Source organism: Sceloporus occidentalis, unplaced genomic scaffold (genome assembly GCF_023333645.1).
Source record: "Sceloporus occidentalis isolate IW3139 unplaced genomic scaffold, rSceOcc1.0.p SCAF_1, whole genome shotgun sequence".
Taxonomy (NCBI): Eukaryota; Metazoa; Chordata; class Lepidosauria; order Squamata; family Phrynosomatidae; genus Sceloporus; species Sceloporus occidentalis.
Genome location: NW_028316981.1, coordinates 126,441,151 through 126,464,255, shown reverse-complemented (window position 1 = coordinate 126,464,255; position 23,105 = coordinate 126,441,151). Strand labels below are relative to the sequence as shown.

The following is a 23,105-nucleotide window of genomic DNA, read 5'->3' as shown; positions in this document are numbered from 1 at the left end:
AGTGTGGGGATAAGTGCATTCTGATTTTCCAGACTAACATAGCTATGACTTGGGCCCAGGGTACTTGGAGGACCGCCTCTCCCCATATAATCCTCACCGCATACTCAGGTCAGCTGGGAAGAATTTGCTGAGGGTCCCAACTGTGCAATATGCGGTGACCTCGCAAAGGGCCTTTTCCATTTCGGCCCCAAAATTATGGAACAACCTTCCTGATGAGCTCCATTCCACCGCCTCCCTAGATCTCTTTAAAAAGAATCTTAAGACCTTTTTCTTTTGCCAAGCTTTCCCCCATGAGATGTGACATCATGTCCTTTCCCCTATTTTGTAATTTTGTAATTGATTTTTGTAAGATTTTATGGTTCCTCAACTCAGCTGGCTGTGTAATTGTTTTTACTATGATATTTTTATACATTGTTTTTATCGCTATGTATGCACTTTGATGTCGGAATTTTAATCTGTACGCTGCTTTGATCATTGCAGAAAAGCGGGATAGAAATAAAATCTATTATTATTATTATTATTATTATGACTTTGAATTCTATATATTGTGTAGTTTGGGGGTTATTGTTGGTATTGTTCTGTGCTTTCAACTCATTTCTGACTTATGGCGATCTTAAGGCATACCAGGGGTTTACTAGGACTAAGAATATGTGACTCACAAAAGGTCATGGCCAAGTGGGGATTCAAACCCTAGTCTCCAGTGTTATAGTCCAACTCTCAAGTCACTACGTCACTTTGGATTCCGTCATTTGGGGCAAGTTGTCATATTTTCCTAAACTTTGCTTGAGTTTTTCATTTCTTTCGCTGATTGCTTCCTCATTGTTTTAAAACTGTCAAAGAGATGTTTTCTGCTGCATCTTATAAATGAATAGTTAGCAAATAATACACTATCTTTATCCATATTTTACAAAGGGTTTATGTCTGGCCTGCACTGACCCATGTCTGTGCACTTTCTTTGCTTCTGACACCATTAGTGTATAGATTGTGCAAAGTTAACCTATATTGATGTGGTACCATATAGAGATGTGTTTCTTGATGAGAAAATCTTTTTTTATTTATTTTTATTTTGTGAATTACTGATGTTTTGCGTGTTTGTTTACTTACTTACTTACTTTATGCCCTACCTTTCTCTGGGCATGGGACCCAAAGAGACCCAGACCTGTTTATCAAACAGAGGCCAGATGTCAGAGCTGCCCACAGAAATTTATAGAAATCAAAGGTTTTGATGTATACAGGAGTCGGCACAGGTGTGTCTGCTTGACTCCACAAGGTAGAAGTTTTTGTTCTTCCTAATTCTGTTTTTATTTAGAAACATTTGAAATTTACCCTGTAATACAAATTCTGTAGTAAATGCAATTTATTGTCCCCATATTACAGGTTAGAAAATGGAGTGACTGGAAGAAATTAGTTTATGAGAGATCTGTAGGTTTTCTCTGACTTGCACTTTACACATGAAGTCTAGATCAAGAAGTATTGTACGTTCAGTTACAGCACAACTTTTTGTTCTGAGATTGCACATTCATTCATTCATTCATTCATTCATTCATTCATTCATTTTATTTTCAGTGTCTGTTAGTCATAACAGATAAAAAGTACCTTGGACGCCCTTGCTTGTAGACCATCCATCAAAGTCTATCCGACTGACTGGCTGCACTGAGTCTTTTTTTTATGGTTGCCTTAGACCATTCTCATCCTCTCCTGAAATATGTAGAGAGATCTTGTAGCAATTTTGAGACTTAAAAAAAGAAGTTGGCATCATGAACTTTTGTAAACTTAAGTCTACTTCCTCAGATGCATTTGGCCAACTTCTTTCTTTAGTTAGTCTTAAAGGTACTAGAAGATCTCTCTACATACTGATACTACAGACTAACACAGCTATGTCTTGAATTCTCCTGAAATAATCACTTATGGTCCCATATTTAGTTTTTAAACACACCTTAAAACACTTCTGTTTTAGTTTTCTTGGCATTAAGGCTTTTAACTGCTGCGTTGGTCATATAATTAGATTGGTTTTTTTGCATTTTAAAAACTGGATTAGAATTTTAAATCATCTTGTAAACTGTGTTATGTGGGTTTTGGCCTAAAAGTTTGTGTGTGATTGTGGGCGCACACACATGCACCTTCAAGTCACCCGTTGAGTAATGGCAACACCATGAATTTCATAGGGTTTTTGTAGGCAAGGAATACTCGGAGATGGTTTTGCCAGTTCCTTCCTATGAAATATAGCCTACAGCACCCAGGATTCATTGGCAGTCTCCCATGGCAGTCTCCATTGCTTAGTTTCCAAAATCAGATGGGACCTAGTGCCTTTAGGGTTTTTAGGTCCTGAAAGACAATATATAGAGACTTAAAACAATAAATAAAGAATCCTCTTGCTACATCTCTCAATACCAGTTCTGAGGGGCAAACAGCAAAGTAATATAAGCCTGATGTATTGTTTTTGAGCTTCCTAGAAGTATGTGTAGGAGAAGAAATATTAAATCAAACAGAACTTGGGTTTGATGGACCTCTTACATAGTATGACCCCAATATCAACAAAAGATATGTAAATTTTGTGTACACCGCTTTGATCTTTTGGAAAAGCGGTATAATTATTATTATTATTATTATTATTATTATTATTATGTTCCCAGACTTACTTTGAATAGCAAAAATTGTGGATAATGGCAAACCCTATGTTCCCACCAGAATTTGACCACAGAGATGCACTGGAGGATTTCCAGATGCGTAGAGAGAATTTTTTTCTAGATGCAGGTAAATGTAATGACAGTTACTGGTCCTGTGGGTATGGAGGTCATACTGTATTCTTATGATTCATTTGATCCAAAAACCTTGTTATAAATTTCATATATCTGAGGTACATTCACATATGAATAGCAACTATTACATTAATAAGTGACTACAGTGTTCAAATATAGTACAATCCTATACATGCCTACTCAGAAATGAACCCAATTGAGTTCACTTAAACTTATTCTCAGATGCACAATTATAGTTTCAGTCTTATTCAGAAGTTTAGAGACTTGATGGCTATCAGATGAGGAAGAGCTGGAGATGACATAAAGAAGAGCAGAACTCACAAAAAAATCACACATTTTTATGTGTGCAAAGGTTTCTACGATCTTTATTTCCTAGGACCTAGACATTGAGAACAGAATAAACAATAATTACAAATCAAAGCGACAAAGGGCTTCACATTTTGTGCATCTCTTCAGTCACCTTGAAGTATGTAGATAAGCTTATTCTTCACTTTTGGCTTGCTTTCCAGCATCACGGGTCTTCACCCGCAATTTGTTGACCTGTGACTCTGCAATGTCAGCCCTCTCTTCAGCCTCTTCCAGCTCATGCTGAATCTTGCGGAACTTGGACAGGTTGAGATTGGATTGTTCCTCCTGAGAATAGAAACAGAGTTGTGAACATCAAAGAATAAAAAGATTTTATTTTTGCTTTATTTGAAGCCTAACAAAGTGATGGGGCCGGGGCAGATTGCTAGGATGAGGATAAAGATCTTGAGTCCCTATCATATTCCCCAATTTAAGGAGTAAGTATGCAGTTCAATGTTGCTTTTCATAATTTATTAACATTCCATTTAAAATACTTCAGATATCCAATTCAAATAATGCTTTTGTTCCATTGGAGAACTGAAATCTGTTGTGATCTTTTCAAGGAATATCCTACCTAACAATATTCTAAATTTTAAAAATTCTTAAGTTACAGTCTTTTAGGTAAAGTAAGAGAACTAGACATCAAACAAGCTTAGAGATGAGCGTTTTAATTACTAAATCATAAAAATAACATAGAATATACCCAGAGATGCATCCTGATCTCCAAGTCACTCAAAAGTGTGTGAAAGATTTTAATCTCAGCTGATGTAATTCAGTTAAAATGAATGAGAAGAGGTTTCATTTACTTCAAAATCTGAAGATTTGAATGCTTGTTATTTTCTGTTGCCATCATAAATACATAATGGAACAGAGAGAGATCTACAATATGCAGACCATGCAGTATTTAGAAAGCCATGCCTGTGAAGAGAAGGGCCTCTCTTGAAGAACTCAGGATCTAGTCAGGCTGTCTGAATTGGTAAAGCCTGTCTCTGGAGAGATCCAGAGGAAGCAACTTTATTATGTGATGATGTTATATACCGCTATTCCCCAGTTAGCAAAGCCTCTGACAAAGAAGCTCCTTTTTACAAAATCTTTTTATGCTTGTCCATTGCACCCCCTTTTCCCTTTTGACCTCTGTCTAGCTTGATACATTTGGGAACATGGCTAAGGAGAATTGGAGAAGTATAGCACCATGTCTACAGTAAACAGTGTGATAAAGCTAGAGTAAAATGGGATTCTACTCCAGCCATTCTTGTTGTTTGTGTTCTTGCCTACAACAGGCAAGACAAACAGCAACTGCTTCAATCCCTCACCAAGCATGGATGAACAGCAACATAGAGAGGAATGGGGAAATTAAATGAGACTACCTCACTAGCTGATTTTTTTAAAAAAAATCATACCTGAATATACTCTGGAAGAAGCTTTTAAGTGGTCTCCAGAAGGTTTTTGTTTACTTATGCAAGGCTTACCTATCCTGCTTGTTTCATTTTATATGTGTATACTGTTAGTTTTTTGGGAGTGGATGGGGAATGAGTTCTCTGTAACATGTTGAACTGCTCTTCCTTCCCCCCCTTCTCTCTCTCTCTCTCTCTCTGATGGTATATGAACCTATCCCTATAATCTCCATGTTATTTCTGCCTCTGGAACCAATATTTCTGTTAAAGAAGTAATGTTCAGGAACACATCTACTTTATTAACTGAGGTATACAAAAAGGGGGAATACAGTAGAGGAACTTACTTACACAACCTATAATAATCCCCCCTCCTACATACAAAGTAGGACTCCTTTATTTTCAACAATGTGCTTTTTTCTATCAATATTATGGTGGAAGAACATTTGTTTGTCATATTCCTCTTAAGGCTCAAAAACATGGTATGAAAATATGGGAAACTAATCTTTCATCAGCTGAGAAGGACTGTGAAAGAGACTCATCAAAAGTAATCAGAAGGATACTTAGCAACTCCCTCCTATGTAATTATTGTTCTCATGTTTACATCTCACAATATTGTTGCTAATATTACTCTCCATGCAATATTGTTAGATTCCTTACTGAATTTAGTATTTCCATTTCAAACGTCTGTTGATTCTCCCAGTCCTGATTTGTAATATCACATTATGCTTCACTATTCCCAGTCATGTCCATCATAGTAACTCCATATTATCTTTGTGAAGTATATTAGAACTGTTCCATCTTCAGTGCAATACTTACAGATTCCTCAGACTGCCTCTTGTATGCTTTCACTTTCAACTGCAGTTTGTCAACCAAATCCTGAAGCCTCAGAACGTTCTTCCGATCTTCCTCAGACTAAAAAAAGTTAGAACAATGTGGGAAGAAAGTAATTTTCTGTAATTTAACACCTTTTCTTCAATTTGGCTTTTTATAAGTAATATTGTTTTCCGCAGTGGAAGGCAAAATAATATAAATGTGCAGAACACAATGTGACAAAAAGTATCCATATTGGAGAGGAATTAAAGAGTGATTTCAGGAAATGGATAGCCATTGGTGTTTTGGAGACGGACAATGCAATTTTCATTAATTTGCTGGGTATGATTTGCATTATCATACCATGACAGTGGGGGTGGCATTTTATATATCCTTGCAGAATGCTGGCATTTGTTATGGTTGGGTTACTAATACCATTAAGAGGGTTTTATAGTTTAGACTACAAATTACATGGGAAGAAAACAGCTTTGAGCTATGAAAAACTATACTCGTTTCTCAGGAAGGGACAAGATACAAATACAAACAGAGCCATGATATTTCGGGGGGGGGGGGGGGCTCTGCCCTATTTTCTTACTATCACTCATTTCCAGTTTTAAGTTTCAATAATTTCTGTAGATTTGGCTTTTATGGGTAAATTGTATGGTTGTCATGTAATTGTTGGCAAATATCTACCACCCTTACCTGGTAGGTCAGCTCCTTTACACGCCTCTCATATTTGCGCACACCCTTGACAGCATCAGCACTGCGCTTCTGCTCATTTTCTACTTCAGCTTCCAGCTCACGCACCTGAGGGAGGAATGTGATAATTAGCACTCAGACCTAGCCCTTTTTTACAGAAACTGAAAATATATGAGAGATACTGACTCTGTGCTCCAGTTTCTGCAACTGCTTCTTGCCACCCTTCATTGCCAACTGTTCTGCTTCATCAAGACGGTGCTGTAGGTCCTTCACAGTTTGTTCCAGGTTCTTCTTCATCCTCTCCAGATGTGCACTGGTATCTTGCTCCTTCTTGAGTTCCTCAGCCATCATGGCTGCCTGTTAATAGAGTAACATATCCCAATTTAAGAAGCTACACATGCTGGCTCCAAACAGAATTACAGTTTCTGAGGAAAGTCTATCCAGCTCACATCAGTGATGGCCTTCTTGGCTTTGTCTTCTGCATTGCGGGCTTCCTGAACAGTCTCTTCCACTTCAGACTGGATTTGGGCAACGTCTGTTTCCAGCTTCTTTTTGGTGTTGATCAAGCTGGTGTTCTGTTTAAAAATGATAACAGATTGTTGTTATTCCCAAGGTTTGGATCAAGTTGTTATCCTGGGGGAGGGGTTAGAATTTTTGGTGTTTTCCTTTACATGAACGGATTGTTTTAAAAATCAAGACTGGTTTTATTGGAAAACAGAAAACTGGCATCTTCTCAGAAGTGAATATTGAAAAGTTACACAAAGTTCTGTGGCAAATATTTTCAAGGTTTTCCTTATCTTGTCTTATTTTTTTTTGTAAAGTCTCTTAGTACAATTTAGAGTAATCATAATTTCCACACATTTTCATGTAAAGCTCAAAAAATGTTGTTCAGTCATAGCTTTTTCTTCAACCATAATGGGCAAAAAAGAGAAAAAGATGTATCCCTCAAGCTGAAGTTTTGCCTTCTAGAACCATACTCAACTACTGACATAGTGACTTAGACACACCTGTGTGTGGAGGAGTTGCACACGTTCGCTTGCATCCAGAAGCTCCTGTTCAGCCACTTTCCTGCCCCTCTCTGTCTGTTCCAGAGCAGCCCGGAGCTCCTCAATCTCAGCCTGCATCAAGTTAGCTCTGCGCTCAACCATGGCCACCTGCTCCTTCAAGTCATCCTGGCTCCTCACAGCATCATCCAAATGTAATTGTGTATCCTGTAAAACAAATTATTATTAGATACAAAGTTCTGGGCATCATTACAATTGCTTGAAGTGGTTTTCTATGTACCTTGAGTTGCCCTTGTGTATTCCTGAGATTCTTTATTGCCTCAGCAGCTTGGCGGTTGGCATGGCTAAGCTGAATTTCCATTTCATTTAGATCTCCCTCCATCTTCTTCTTGACCCTTAGGGCATCATTCCTGCTCCTCACTTCAGCATCCAGTGTGCTCTGCATGGACTCCACCACTCTCAGGTGATTTCTCTTCAGCTGATCAATTTCTTCATCCTTCTCTGCAATTCTTCGGTCGATATCAGCCTTCACCTGGTTGAGTTCCAGTTGGATGCGGAGGATTTTGCCTTCCTCATGTTCCAGTGATGCCTTAAAACCAAAGAGTTAATGAGATGACACATTGCAGAGCCTCAGGCAAACATTTATACATATAAGATTCATGAGGGGTGGTCACCAGAGACACATTTTTTTTCCTTCTCATACAAAAAGTTGTGGTCATCGAATGAAATGACTGGCAGAACTTTCAAGACAATTAAACAGAAGTGCTTTTTCACTCGTCTGTTATTTGGAATTCACTAAATGTAAGTAGAGAAGCTCACAGAGTACAAGGTTAGAAATCGGTGCTTATCATGACTGCTAAGTGGAACTGCTGGCTTAGAGACAATAGTCCACCAATTGCTATTTGCTATAGCAGGGGTAGGCAACCCTTTTGAGCCGGGGGCCGGGTTGCTGTCCCTCAGACAACTGGGGGGCCAAAGCCAAAAAATAAATAATTAAATAATTTTTTTAAAAAAATTAAATATATAAATAAATCAGGACAAATGTAGGACAAAATTTTCAAATGGAAGATACTTTTTTTAAAAAAATGGAGGACACGTGAAAAAATTTGCTGATTTAAAAAAAATATTAATATAAATGCATGTTTCTGAGGCTTCTATAGACAATTGCCCCCCAATGGCCCCGGCGGCAATTGGCGGCAGGACCAGGCTGGGGCCAGTCCCAAGGCCTCGTGGGGCCGCATCCGGCCCGCGGGCCGCAGGTTGCCTACCCCTGTGCTATAGGGTAACAGCAGGAGTGGATCTTTGCCTTCATGCCCTGTCTGTGGACTTCCTAGTGGTTTCCCTTCCTCATGTTCCAAAGAAGGAAAACCAGTCACACCAGTTGTTAATGATATGAAATGCAAACTTCTTCTCCACTACCTAAAAGCTATTGTTGTTGCTGCATGCCTTCTGGTAGTTTCTGACTTACGACAACCTTAAGGCAACCTATAACTGTGGTATCTTTAGCAAGATTTGTTCACAGGGGCTTTGCCTTTGCCTTCCTCTGAGGCTGAGTGTGACTTGCCCAAGGTCATACAGTGGGATTTCATGGCTGAGCAGCGATTTGAACCCTGATCTCCAGAGTCACAGTCCAATGCTCAAACTAATCCACTATGCTGGCTCTACAGTGCATTGGGGTATGATTAACATCAAATAGCATTTTTTTTCCATCTGGCACAGTGTCCATTATAATAATGTTTCTGCTTTCTTAATGTTTTAAAATTTCTTTCAACTATATATATACACACACACACACACACACACACACACACACACACACACACATTAAGGGATTTTATTCACTTTCCTCTTAAGAATAATGATGTGTGTACCTCAGCTTCTTCTAGGGAAGCCTGGAGTTCAGATTTCTCTTGTTCAATCTGCTTCTTTACTTTCTCCAGTTCATGAACAGCTTTTCCTCCCTCAGCAATCTGTTCCGTGAGGTCAGCAATCTCCTCTGTTAAATACAATTAAAAATAGGTTTATATAGATGAGGTTAAATAATAGTGGGCTGGAATGGGAGGAAGGGGTTGATTCTCCTAAACACATTAATCAGGGTTAGAACCATTAGTACTGCATTCAGAATTGAACTGAACAGCATAGTGGTGACTGTATCAGCACTGGGAGAAGTGTATAAGATTATATCATTGAACTTTTCCTTTGGAAATGAGGCATGCTTATAGTTTTCAATGTTGGTAAATTCTCACTGTTGTGTCTACATTGTGCTACACCAACTTCTTCAAAGACAAAACTAGAGACTTACGCTGGAGATTCTTGTTCTCGCGTTTCAGAGTTTCCAGGTGATCCAAGGATTCCTCATAAGCATTCTTCATCTTAAAGAGCTCTGTGCTGAGAGAGCGAGACTCCTTCTGTGAAGCTTCCAGTTCAGATTGAGCTTCCTCAAATTTCTGCTTCCAGTCTGCCAGAATCTGTAATACACCAAGGAATTAATTTATTGAACCAGAGACCTTTATGGAACAGTCATTAATGATGACAATGATGGTGATGATGATGATGATGATGACAATGATGATTGCCAAAAATACCTTATCAAAGTTCTTCTGCTTCTTATCCAGAGCCGCACAGGCTGCATTGGACCTCTCCACATCAATCATCAGGTCCTCCACCTCATTCTGCAACCTCTGTTTTGTCTTCTCAAGGGAAGCACATTTGGAATTAACAGCTTCCACATGTTCCTCAGCATCCTGCAGACGCTGGGCAAGCTTTTTCCTGGTGGAACATAAAATATATTGGTTTTAAGTGGTTTTGGAAACCTGAAGAAAGAAAATTTAATATTCTACCATGGACATGACAAATAATTAACTATTGTTATTTTTGTATTTCTGATGCTGCTTCATTTTCTGTTGTTGTTGTTTGTGCCTTCAAGTCAATTATGACTTATGCTGACTTGGCCACAATTAAATCCAGCACATTTCGACAGAAAACCATATTTACCAACACTTAGTGACTCATTAAGGAATATGTGAACTACTTTATTTTTTGTTTTGAGAAGTATTTGTTTTGAAATTAGATGAAATGATAATTTGTTGTGGGTGATGCAAATGAAGTGGTATCTGTGTTGCTTGTGTTATGACTACAGTTTTACATGTGCAAATTCTCAGTTTATGTTGGCATTCATCAGGCAGTTAATTTATACCTGCATTAACAATGTCTTAATTGGATCAAATATTGGACTATGTGTAGGTTGCTTTAGAAAGTTTATAGCTACATTTTGGTTACCTAAATAAATAAGCACTGAAGACATGTCTTAAGCTACATGGCCTGCCAGCATGAAACTTAACAATGAGATGCTTGTTCAAAACTTAAATAAAGCAAATAATATTCCAATTAGTCATTAAAAAGTATTGCTGTTTTAATTTATAAAAGATCATACACAACATACAGTTTAATATAATTTATTATATTGTGCATAATCTTCCAAACATTGTGTTTGCAAACATGTGCAATAACATCTAAGTTAATGTGCCTCTTCCTGTCAAAAAGGTTATTCCAGGTCAATAGTGCTGCAAAGTGTAAAGCATGTTGCGTGTTGGTCTAGGACTCCAGAAGACCAGGGTTCAAATCCTCACTAAGCTGTGAAAACCCACTAGGTAGCCTTGGGCAAGTCACACTCTCTCAGTTTCAGAAGAATACAAAGGCAGGCCCCTCTGAACAAATCGTGCCAAGAAAACCCCATGATAAATTCACCTTAGGGTTGCCATAAATCAGAAACGACTTGAAGGCACACAGCAGCAGAAAGTGTTTAAAATCTTGACAGCACATTAATAGGTTTTTATTGGATCATTCCATTTATTTGAAAAGTTTGGAATTGAGTATTGATTCTTACTTGGCTACAGTGACACCAACCATACACAAGAAAGGGGTAACAGCAGGCCTGGTATATTCCCAAATTTGCCATACAGTATATGCAAAAAATCTTGATCAAAAATGGTTTAAGATGAGCAGTAAAAACAACCTGATGAGACAGGTAGACCACCTAGTTAAAATATTTTCTTATGTCCAGTTTGACCCCACATACTTGGCCTCCTCAAGTTCCTCAGTGCGCTGAATGGCATCAGTCTCATACTTGGTCCTCCACTGGGCAACCTCACTGTTTGCCTTGGACATGGCACGTTGGAGTTCAGCCTTGGCTTCCTGCTCCTCTTCAAATTGCTCCCGAAGGAGGTCACAGTCATGGCGAGCAGATTGCAAGCCATGGGCTAGTGCATTCTTAGCCTGGACAAGTGAAAAAATTATTAAATGAGTTGCTGAAATCTTTTTCTGGATTTCAAAACACTCCGCTTGTGATAGTTCCCTTTCCCTGCCTTCCTCATATTCATTTAGGTTTTGCAAATGCCTGATTGTGTTTTTCTCTAATGTAAAAGCGCCTAGTTTTAAACAATATGTGTATCAGTGAAAGCTCAAGCATGCTGTCATAGAAATCAAGATCCAATATGCTCAACAGGGTTTACTTGCTAGTAAATATGTTTTGGATTACAAATAATAAATACGGCTGGCCCTTTGGTCTGTAGGGGTTCAGTTTTGGCAGATGCTCGTGTCCCATATTATCAGATGGTGGCAACATGAACATGCATGTTTCAGCATGTACGCATCCGCATCAGTGCCATTTGATAATATGGTGTGCAATGACCTGCACGCGAATGATCAGATTTGTGGATCCAAAGAGCCAACTGTACTTGAGAAATTTCCCTTTGTACATACATCTACTAACAGCTGATGTGTAGACCAAATAGATCAAGTCTTTTTCTTGTGGGTTGCTATTTTATAAGAATGTAGACAGATCAGTTTTTTACAACTCCCAATGTTAGCAGTCCAATACTGAAAATACCATCTATAGATCAATGTGCACCTTTATTTCTTCTTCAAGTTGTCTTTTTAATTCTTCAATCTGTTGGGTAAAACCTTGCTTGCTTCTTGAGAGCTGGGAAATCAAAGAATCTTTTTCTTCCACTTGGCGGGAAAGTTCACCTAAGATGTACAAGCAGAACAGAGTAGATTCAATATGACTGAACTAAAATGGTGGAAGTAAATAGAAGCTGGAGCAGGTGGAAGGTTTCTATTGTTTATTTAAAGTAATATAAACAGCATTTAATTTAATCCAAGATAGGGAATCATTTTTTAAAAATAACTTGTTGCTTGTTGCTCAATGCTTTTCTCAAATAGCTCATAAACAGTATTCATTCAAATTTTAATGTTTACTAAAAAAAGAGCTTGCAAATCTCCCTAGAAATGGAAATGGCAACCTTTACTTTGAAGCAATGCAGCCAGTGCCACTCTTAACTCAATCATTATTTTTAGTCTTCAGATTTTAAATTACAGTAACCAATGTACTGGTCAACTGACATTCCTTCATACAATTATTGGTAACAGATTGGATCAAAAACACTTTTGCTGTACAAGGGTTTTTACCTGTTTCTGTCTGTAGACGAGCCCTTTGAGCAGATAGGTCATTAATTGTCCGTTGATGTTCCTCCTCTTTTGCTTTAACCTCACTGAGTTGATCTTCCAAGGAGCGGGATAATTTCTCAAGAGTTGACTAAAATGAGCAATTAAAAATACATTAAATAGCTTTCAAATTGTGCTGTAAAAATCATGAACATAAAAGTATGCAGCTATTTTTAAAAATACCATAGATAATCAATAAATTTATTTAGATGTATGCCAAATCCATTCAATTGCAATCAACATAAAGGACTAGACATGTGATAGAACCAAATTGATTCTAGAAACTGATACTAACTTGTCCTGGAAATAACTGACTTTGCAAAGAGATTCAATCTGGTAACTCTGCTGTTATGGTAGGTAGTCTAGATTTTTTAAATGTGAATTGACCTAATTCATACCTTCTAGATTACGTTTTATGTGGCACAACAGACAGCTCCTTTACTTCTTTGCAATTTCCTACAAATTATGATACAATTCTATTCAAAAAAGCATACCAAAATACACATTTTAGTATAAAATACATAGAATGTATTTTGTATAGAAAAAATTAAATTAAGAGCTTCCTCCCTTTAAAAAGATACAGTTTGATGCAAAAATTGAATGGACACATTGTAAAGATACATGGACTTGAAACATAGGGAACAATCCATCATAAGCCAAGAAACAATTATTCATCATATAAGGTTGAAGGAGGGATTGTCCACATGGGCCAAAAGGCCAAGGTTCTCTCCAGCCTCACAGCTGGGCCTGGTTCTGCCTCTAAAGGGTTTCTAGGAAATTGTGCAGAAAAGCTGGGCTCTTCACACACACACACACACACACACACACACACACATGCTTCTTACCTTGCCAGCCACCACTTTCACTCAGAAGTCCACATTGCCACATCTGATGCAGAAACAGGGCACCTGCCTGCACGCACATAGCCAAGGACCCCATTTCCATGTCAGACATGGAGATGGGGGTGGCTTCTGAGTGAAAGTGATGGCGCAGCAAGATAAAGAATGTGTGCAGGTTGGCACAGGGATGGGTGGGTGCCAACCCAGGGACTGACCTGGATGAGCACCAAGGACAGGAAAGCATGGGCTCAGCCATGCTTTCCTGGCTTGTCTGCGCAGTGCTGAAGTCATTTTTGACCATTCAGCCTTCAGTATATTAACACACAGTTGCAAGTGTCAGTAAAGGAATTGGTTTGAACATACAATCTGTATTCATAAGAAAAGGCCTTATGAGTCCAACAAGCAATTAAATATAGTATAAAAACCTCACCTGATCTCTTGAATATACCTGTTACTAAGCCTTCCCCCTCAAAGCTGTGTGTTTTTAAATAATTCATACACAGACACACACCTTAGTTTTTGAAACAGATTCCATATTGCTAGCAAGGTCATCAATCTCCATCTTCAGCTCACTCTTTTCCTTCTCCAGCTTTTGCTTGACACGCTGTAGGTTATCGATTTGTTCCCCAAGTTCAGCTGCACTGTCTGCATGCTTCTTGCGGAGGGCGGCTGCAGTAGCTTCATGCTGAAGGGTGGCCTCTTCAAGGTCCCGACGGAGTTTCTGGAATTCTGCCTCGCGTTTCTTGTTCATCTCAATCTGGGCTGCTGTTGCCCCACCAGCTTCTTCCAAACGCTCACTGATTTCTTCAAGTTCCCTGGAGAGATCACCCCGTTGCTTCTCTGCTTTGGCCCGAGATGCTCGCTCAGCCTCAATCTCTTCCTCCAGCTCTTCAATACGGGCCTAGAGAAAAAGGAGCAACCACACATATTCAAAGCATCATCCCAGGATAATTTATTGTCCCAGGCAAAAGGGAGCCAATGTTGGATTGACTTACCTGTAACTCCTTAATCTTCTTCTGAAGCTGGGAACCCAAGGCCTGTTCATCTTCAATTTTGCTTTGTAGCTGGCTGATTTCAAAGTCTTTCCTTTTAACAACAAATCGCAAAGTATTAGTCACCAAATTAAGTGTTAAGAGCAATGTCTGGAATAAAGAGCTTCTAAGATGTCATCTACTGAAAAGTCTTACTTCTTAAGCTTTTCATCCATCTGCTGCTTATCATTTTCCAAGTCCATTGTGGATTCCTGGGCCAGTTTCAGATCTCCTTCAAGCTTCCTCTTGGCTCTTTCAAGGTCCATACGGAGCTTCTTCTCTTGCTCCAGAGACCCTTCAAGCTGAAGACAAAAAAGACATAAAGACTCTACCATTATAACACTGTCTTCACCTCAGAGCTGTGTTTCTCCTTGTTAATCATGCTTACATCATCCACTTGCTGTTCCAGCTTGGTTTTTGCTTTGGTCAGAGTATTCACTTTGTCCTCCTCTGCTTGCAGGTCATCCAAGGTCTGTTGGTGGGCCTCTTGGAGGGCTTTCTTCTCCTTAGTCAATTTGGCAATGTTCTCATCCAAGACTGCCATCTCCTCAGTGAGGTTTTTCACCTGTTAGAGGTAGGGGAAGGAATGATTCAAAATATTAACATTCTCAGCATTGTCAATGCAACATTCTGACTATCTGTCACAGGATCAAGCATATTTGTGTTAGTACCTTGTTTTCTGTGGCATGCTTTTCCTTTTCAACTTTAGCTAGTGTTAGCTCAAGATCATCAATGTCTTTCTTCAGCTCTGAGCATTCATCCTCCAGTTTCCTCTTTTTGGCTGTCAACTCAGCATTCATTTCCTCTTCATCTTCTGCTCTTTCAGTCAGCTCCTTAATTTTAGCTTCCAGCTGGATTTTGGTTTTGATCAGCTGGTCACATCTCTCCTCAGCATCTGCCAAGCCATCAGATTCCTATGAATAGAGAACATTATTTTTTAAAAGTCTGTTTGCTTTCCTTCTCTGTCTTCATGAAATAAAGGAGGTTCTCAGTAAATACTTATAACTCATAGTATAGTCATAGCAATAGTAAGATAATTTTCCTCAGATATGGATTCAAGAACATGCTGGCACACAAGATCTATTGTGTACGTCTATTCACTTTAGCAGAAGGAATTAGTCCATGCACTTTAAAGGCTATCCACGTCTCTACTGAACTTAGTGTGAAACAACTCCAAAGGGAGAAGTTCATGTGTCAAGAATGAACTGTATGATCAGTTTATAGTGTTTTTGTAATTCATAGTTTCATAGATCAATTAAATATGTATTTGCTGATTGTTAAGATGCAGAAATAATAAGCTGGACTTTATCATAGGGGGTGGGGGAGAGAGCTGCCTCACTTTCACAGAAAACTTCAAGTCATTTAAACTGTTTCATCCAAACTCTTCATTCATACTTTCATAGACAAGGATTATACCTTGCTGCAGATATTACAGTGTGGGTGCCTAAGGGACTCCTAGAAGGCCCTAGCATCTGTCTAATTAGCACAAAAGGCTCAAGCCTTTGCATGTTTGTCCCAAGCATTTGTTTCCATATCCAACGAAATTACCAAACATCAAGAAAGCACCCACTGCTGCTATCACCTCCTTCGGCAAAGCCAAGTTCCCTCAGAAATTCACTCAAGGATGGGGAAGGCAAAGGCAATGGTAGTATTTCAGGAGTTCCTATGTTCTGGCAGAGTTTCCTACTAGAGACTGGACTAAGATTTGTAGTAGTAGGTTAGCACCAGCTAGAGTACACCCACCTAATCAATAGCTGAACAATAAGTCAACACTTATATGACTCAAATGGATTTTATTGGTCTACTGAAGTAGGAACTAGCAACCAGCGGCAAAATTATGCTCTACATGCAGGCTGCTGAGAGTTCCAGAAGTGTAATTGCTCCCTCCAAAGGCTATGGCATTGTGGAATGGAGGAAGGAAGAAACTCTTCTAGAACATGGCCACATAGCCCAAAAAACCCACAAAAAATATGGATGCTGGCCTTGAAAGCCTTCAACTTCACATAATGGAGGAACTCAGGGCACAATTGGAAATAATCTAGACAATTCTCCAAGGAATAGAAGTGGTAGGGGATTGCTCAAGGGCAGGGGGCAAGGAAGAAAAATGGGGAGGCTGGATGTGGGGAAGTTAAAGAAGATGAGTGCCTTGAGGTGGAGTTGGAGAGAGTGAACAAAGGGAAAGAGTTTAGAAGCTGGAGAGATCATGGAGAAACAAAAAAATTCCAGAGCAAAAATAGAAAATAAGGAATAGGGCATAATGATGTTCATTTTCCCCTTTGTCTTCCACCTTGTACTTTATTGTGCACCCCAATCACTGGTAGATGATGGTTCCCATTTCAACAGAACAGTGAATCTGCTTCAAGGTTTAGTCCATACCTAATAGGAGCTAATCAAGGTGCTGAAGTCGAAACTTGGATAACACACTTGCAGTTCAAACTACAACCCAGAGTGGATGAATCACCCTACTGACCTGAAAGTCTCCAGCTGCCAGTGCCACAATCATAAAAATGGAACTCTATTTTTCTTGAAGCCCATTTAGTCTAAAATATGCGCAGTGAAGAATATCTTTATGAGATGTTGATCAGACCCTGAATGAACAGGACAACAATGTTACAAAAATGCTTACAGACTGGACTTGGAGCTGCAAATCATTCTTCTCTTGCATCAGGGACACCATTTTTTCTTCAAGTTCCTTCACTTTGGCCTCTGACTTTGCAAGATCTTCCTTTGTTTTCTCAAACTCTTCTTTCATATTGGCCATCTCCTTCTCAGACTCAGCACTCTTCAGCAGAGGCTTTATCTTGAAGTACAGCTTCATCCATGGCCAGTGTTTGACATTCATGAATGAGCGGACATTGTACTGAATAGTGAAGATGGACTCTCTATAAAGAAGACAAAATAAATCTTGAGAATTATTCCAGAATTAACTGAGACACTTGATCTAAGCTTCAGTATTTACCATTTATTAATCTATTATTTCAGTGCTTTGTTGCTGCTATCTAGTGTCTATGGACTCAATAGGTCAGTGAGATCATGATTTATGGGTGGAAACACCTTACCTCCTTTCCATCATTTTCTTGAACTCCACTCTCATCAGGTAGCCACGGCACACAGCTTGGGTGCGTGTGATCAGCTGTGCCAGTTTATCATCTCTCATCTCTTCTAGAGTACCCAGAAGCCCAGCTTTGAAGAACACCTGGAAAAATAAAATGTTGTAAAGTACTGGCCACTCACTCAGCAAATCGAAATGTCACATTATTTTGACAGAAAGTAATTTTACCTTAGTGTGCCCAAATTTATACTGGGTGTGGTCAACATCAATGGACCCAAGAAGCTTCTCAGAAGCCTTCTTGCTATCCATGAACTGCCCCTCTGGGACGGCACTTGCATTTAGAATTCTGTATCTGTTTTGAGAAGGTCACAGTTTTTATTTTGTTAAAACATGACAAAAAATGGAACAAATGTTCCTCAATGTAATTATTATGACTTAAAATGAAATTTGAATTTAGCTATACCACCACATGTCCAGGGAATTTGTTGACTCTGAGAGATTAGGGTTTGAATCCCCACTTGGCCATGGAAACCCACTGGGTAACCTTGGACATGTCACATACTTCTACCCTCAGAGGAAGGTAATGGGCAAACCCCACTCTGGACAAATATTGCCAAGAAAACCCTGCCAGTATAAACTGGAAATGACTTGAAGGCACACACCAGCAGCAACATCAACAATGTTTGTTGATAGATTTATTAGCAACAGTACCTTACTATTACTATTCTCCCTAGCCTCTCCTGAAGCCCTGGTGTGCTGCTAAAAATTGATGAAATGCAAAAAATCCATAATGGAATACCGTTATGCACCTGATGATTAACTCTGTTATACCTCATCCTATCCGTACTTACTTAAGCACATGTACTATAAACATAGAACTAATCATCCGTTAGTTAGTTCCTAATGGACACATTTTTAAAAAAACAACACAGCATTAAGATATTCTAAATACACTAACTATGAGCTACTAATGATTAGCCTTGGTAGAACTGATATCTCAGTAAACATGTATTTAAAAAAAATCTCAGAAGCATAAAAAGAGAAAAATATAGGGCCTGCTAACCTTTGTTTGAAGTCACCGTAAATGATCCTGCTAGGGAATCCCTTTCTGCAAATTCGGATACCTTCCAGCACTCCATTACACCTCAGCTGGTGCAACACAAGCTCATGTTCCATGGCACCTTAGAGAATATTAGAATGTAATTAGCACAACAGGATAGAACTCAGAGGAGTCAGAGCTACATCACACTTTTTCTTTGATTATAGTATACTAATTTGCCTTACCAGGAGTTTTAGTCTCATTGGGAATGAGACAGCGCACAAAGTGTGGATGGGTGCTCTTCAGATTGCTCATCAGTTTGTTTAAGTTCTCCTGTGGGACCAGAAGGATTTGTTATATCTGTATGTGGATAAAGTGCAGTTCGCATGATTCTAACTACCAAATTATCTAAACCAGTTTTTAAACTAATAATAATAATAATATTTATTTGTATACCACCCTATGGCAAACCAATCCGTAAGTAGTAGATACCCACTTTAAGAAGAAGAAAAAACTTGTAAGAAACATCTGGTCATGTTCACTATTAAGTATATTTCACTTACACATTAAATATATCTCACTCCCATATTAGACCTCTTTGAACAATTACTAACATTTCCAAAATCTTTTTGGATTCTGCATTTGAACACACTACCCTTATATCATTGCTTCTGCAGTGTTTATGAAGTTTAATATGAAATAATATAGTGGCATAAGTGAGCAATTGCAGGATACTTTTCTCTGCTTCTACTGGTTTTTTTAAATTGATCTGATTTTGCATTTCTGATATAATTCAGAAAAAGTACTTATTAATTTAAAGCACGTATATGGCCACTTTCACAAGTAAAAAGAAATTGTACTTACTCTGAAGAGAGCAGACACAGTCTGGAAAGAGGAACCCTTCTTTTTTCCAGCCTTCTTGCCACCGCCATCTAAATTAAACATTTAGAAATATAAAATACAAAATAATTAGACATCTTTTGAGCAATTAAATAAAATTATATCATAAAGAACTATCTTCTTTGGAACTATTAAGTTTGTAGCTGTAGAGTCATTACCAGCATCTGCAGGGCGATCGGCAAAGAGTAACGCAAGAGTCTTCATGGATGATTTCTGGTAGAGCTGGATGACAGACTCGTTCAGGGGGTCCTTGTTCTTCTCCAGCCAGCCACTGATGTTGTAATCAACTGTGCCGGCATAGTGCACCAGGGCAAAGTGGGCCTCTGCTTTGCCTTTGCCAGGCTTTGGCTTTTCAAAGTTCTTGCACTTGCCCAAATGCTGGTCATAAAGTTTGTTCTTGAAAGAAGTGTCTGTTGCCTTGGGGAACATACACTCTTCTTCTAGGATGGAGAAAATGCCCATAGGCTGGAGGGAAGCAACAACAGAAGACAAATATAAGATTACTAAATTAGATTAGTCTTGTAGAAAGCTATCATCGGCCCATTACAGATGGGCCTTTTAGTACGGAGTCAGTCCGTACTAGGGTTAGGAAGGTGCGGTGCTTCCGCACCCCCTAACCCTAGTACGTACTGAGTCCGTACAAAATGGCGGCGCCCCATCTACATGGGGGCTGCCATCATGACGTCACGACCGCGCCACCTCTATACTGGGCAGCGCGGACGTGATGTCATCGCTCCGCACGCGGGTGCTTAGTGCGCCCTTTGCGCGGAGCAGGAAGGAGCTCCATTTCGGAGCTCCTTCCTGGTGTGCGGCGCCGCTTTGCATCGCTGGGCGCAGCCTTCAGATGGCTGCGCCTAGCAATGCAAGGGAGAAAGGGGTCAAGTGGCCCCTTTCTCCTCCTTCCCACCGCCGCGGGGTGTCCTTGGGGCTTGAAGCCCCAAGGACACCCCTTTCCAGGCTGCGGGGAAGCGGCCTTTTGCCGCTTCCCCGCAGCCTGGAAAGCGGCGGATCGGGGCCTCAGCAGCTGCCGTTCTGGCCGCTGAGGCCCCGATACCCCGAGGAAAGGGGTGGGTACAGGCCGACGCTTTTCGGCGGTCTGTAATGCACCATGATTATCATCACCATCCTGTTTTTTCCTCAAAACTGGGACACAAAGTGGCTTACAGATTAAAAGAACAATACATTAAAAACATATAAAAGTGAGAATTAAAATAGAATTAAACTAGTACAGTATAAAACACATCATTATTTTTAAGAAGAAGCCATAACCCTATGTGGAGGGACAGTCACTGAAGGAAGCCAATCAAGATCCAGCTGGCAAAAAAGGTGGGAGCTGGTTGGATAAGCAGATATAAAAAGGAGGAGGAACAATTGAAAGTGGGAGAGTGTGTTGTGGTCCTGAAGGATTAACAGCCAAGAAGGCTGGTGTGTGTGTGTGTGACATAAACTGCCTATGGAGCAGTTGGGATTTAGGTTCCTAAATAGGGATGGATAAATTTAAAAAGGACTAAAAAGAAAGTCCTAGGAAACCAGTTTAATAGGCTCTGTGAGTAGTGGTGACCTAGTGACGCAAAGGCTCGGGTCCACAATAGTTCTGAAGAATTGTGACTTGTGTATAAAGTCTAAGATTCATAGGATTCATACTCCTATTGAGTAGATTGTAGAAGAGAGTGTGTCTGTTGAACCTGTTGAGGAAGTGTTTTAAAACTGCCAGGAGGTGCAGTTAGATATATGAGTTCAGCTGGATGGGATTCAAGACTCCCAGTTCAGTAAAAAGGAACTTTTAGAGGACAAGAGAAGTCCAGTGGTATTAAGGGCATATGTTCTGTGTGAACTAAGTCAGTGAAGAAATGTAAATATATAGGGAGCCCTGTTGGCGCAGTGGTTAAATGCCTGTCCTGCAAGCCACAAGGTTGTGAGTTCAATCCCAGGGGTTTCAGGGTCCACTCAGCCTTGCATCCTTCCGTAGGTTGCTAAAATGAGTACCCAGCTTGTTGGGGGCAATTAGCTTACACATTGTAAACCACTTAGGAAGTGCTTAGTTCACTGATAAGCATAATAGAAATGTACTTGTTGTTATTATATTGCTATAAATATAGTCAGTGAAAGAAAGTAAATGTAATAAATACTGAAGTAACTTGTATACTTGTTTACAAGCTTGAGAACCATCCACAAAGAAAGATACAATCATAGGTTCTCAGTGTAAATAAAGTTATTTTCTTGGTGTTCACCAAGGAGTGGCCAGAAGTAATTTACAGTTAACAACAAACACACTACCAAGAGTAATAAGAGCAATTAATAATAAAGACACTTCAGTTAGTGAGTGGGTCATCTCCATATCTTACAATAGGCTTAAGAAATGTACATGATCTTGAATATCCTAAGAATAAATGGAATTCATGAAAATATGAAAAACCGTTTTTAGAATTAAAGCTGATCTCAAGTGTGCTCCTAAATCAGTGACTGATTGCAGATACATGTAAGTTAAACAAATGATTTTAAGAGACCTTCTCAATGAGTTCAATGCAGGCAGCCAAGTCCATTCCAAAATCAATGAATTCCCATTCAATTCCTTCTTTCTTGTACTCCTCTTGTTCCAGCACAAACATGTGGTGATTGAAAAACTGTTGCAATTTTTCATTGGTGAAGTTGATGCAGAGCTGCTCCAGGCTGTTATACTAAACAATGCAAAAATATTTTTAATGAGACTACAGTGTTTATCAATCCTCTTAACCATACTTTTCTAAAACTTAGTATTAATTTAAAAAACAACAGCACACATTTCCATCAGTATTAAAGGTCTGTGTAAATTTAATAAATGGCTGAATACCTTCCTGGCAAGTATTCCAAGTTCTAAAAGGTCTAGTCAGGTTTACATATATGCTCTCGGTTCACCATTTTCTGTGCTTGCCTTATACTCTGCCCTGTGCCCAGAGATGCCTTGCATTCATAAGCCATGTCCTCTGTGCCAAATCATTTCTACAATTTCCTATCTGTGCCAGATATTTCTGTGTCAATCATCCTTCTCGTCAGCTTGAAAACAATTTCACTTCTTCAGTGCCTTTACATTCAGAACATGGTTGAACTTTACATATTATAACTGCTGAATACTTCTAAAATTCCCACTTCTTGCTTCACACAGTGAGTGCAGAGGCCCCATTTCCTTACATCAAAGATTTCAAAGCCAGCGATATCCAACACTCCTATGAAGTGCTGTCTAGACTGCTTGGTATCCAGCTGCTGGTTGATACGAACAACCATCCACAAGAACATCTTCTCAAAGACAGCTTTAGCCAGAGCACCAACATTGTTGTACACCTACAAAAATGTAATGAGAGAGAGTCTGATCAGCATGCAAATGGAGTAATACTTGTATCCACCACAAACCTTGTATTGAAGATTATTACCTGCTGGACAGTTTGGCCTTTGGTGACATATTCATTGCCGACCTTGACTCGGGGGTAGCACAGAGCTTTCAGCAGATCAGCTGAATTGAGGTTCATGAGGTAGGCTGCCTTGTCAGCAACTGAAAATAAAGGTGAAAAAATGAAATGTTATCTATGTATTATTTATACTGGAAAAAGGTATGTGCAAACAAACAGTACTGATGGAGTGAACAACAACAAAAAAGCACTAAGACAGGTTTTAGAAGGAATAACAACAGAAAAATCATTGTTGCAGAACACTTTCTTCATTTTTTAAAAAAAAATGTGATTACCAGGGGAATT

General features: G+C 39.3%; 1 protein-coding gene across 1 annotated transcript in view; it reads right to left on the bottom strand.

Moving 5' to 3' along the window:
• Positions 1-3,094: 3,094 nt before the first annotated feature.
• The window catches only part of LOC149322104 (uncharacterized), a 107,869-nt gene continuing 87,858 nt past the window's right edge, over positions 3,095-23,105 (bottom strand). Inside the window, exons 89-116 of the mRNA XM_089523362.1 lie at positions 22,785-22,903; positions 22,546-22,695; positions 21,885-22,055; positions 19,536-19,842; positions 19,342-19,409; positions 18,723-18,810; positions 18,502-18,619; positions 17,667-17,790; positions 17,446-17,582; positions 17,013-17,268; positions 15,058-15,300; positions 14,775-14,951; positions 14,543-14,688; positions 14,351-14,441; positions 13,867-14,256; positions 12,481-12,607; positions 11,921-12,039; positions 11,090-11,286; positions 9,597-9,780; positions 9,314-9,479; positions 8,883-9,007; positions 7,292-7,600; positions 7,015-7,218; positions 6,457-6,582; positions 6,194-6,364; positions 6,011-6,115; positions 5,315-5,410; positions 3,095-3,392 (exon numbers count right to left, since the gene is read on the bottom strand). Of these exons, the coding sequence (XP_089379488.1) occupies positions 3,240-3,392; positions 5,315-5,410; positions 6,011-6,115; positions 6,194-6,364; positions 6,457-6,582; positions 7,015-7,218; positions 7,292-7,600; positions 8,883-9,007; positions 9,314-9,479; positions 9,597-9,780; positions 11,090-11,286; positions 11,921-12,039; positions 12,481-12,607; positions 13,867-14,256; positions 14,351-14,441; positions 14,543-14,688; positions 14,775-14,951; positions 15,058-15,300; positions 17,013-17,268; positions 17,446-17,582; positions 17,667-17,790; positions 18,502-18,619; positions 18,723-18,810; positions 19,342-19,409; positions 19,536-19,842; positions 21,885-22,055; positions 22,546-22,695; positions 22,785-22,903 (4,667 nt within the window). The 3' untranslated portion in view covers positions 3,095-3,239. The remainder of the gene's footprint in view (positions 3,393-5,314; positions 5,411-6,010; positions 6,116-6,193; positions 6,365-6,456; positions 6,583-7,014; positions 7,219-7,291; positions 7,601-8,882; positions 9,008-9,313; positions 9,480-9,596; positions 9,781-11,089; positions 11,287-11,920; positions 12,040-12,480; positions 12,608-13,866; positions 14,257-14,350; positions 14,442-14,542; positions 14,689-14,774; positions 14,952-15,057; positions 15,301-17,012; positions 17,269-17,445; positions 17,583-17,666; positions 17,791-18,501; positions 18,620-18,722; positions 18,811-19,341; positions 19,410-19,535; positions 19,843-21,884; positions 22,056-22,545; positions 22,696-22,784; positions 22,904-23,105) is intronic.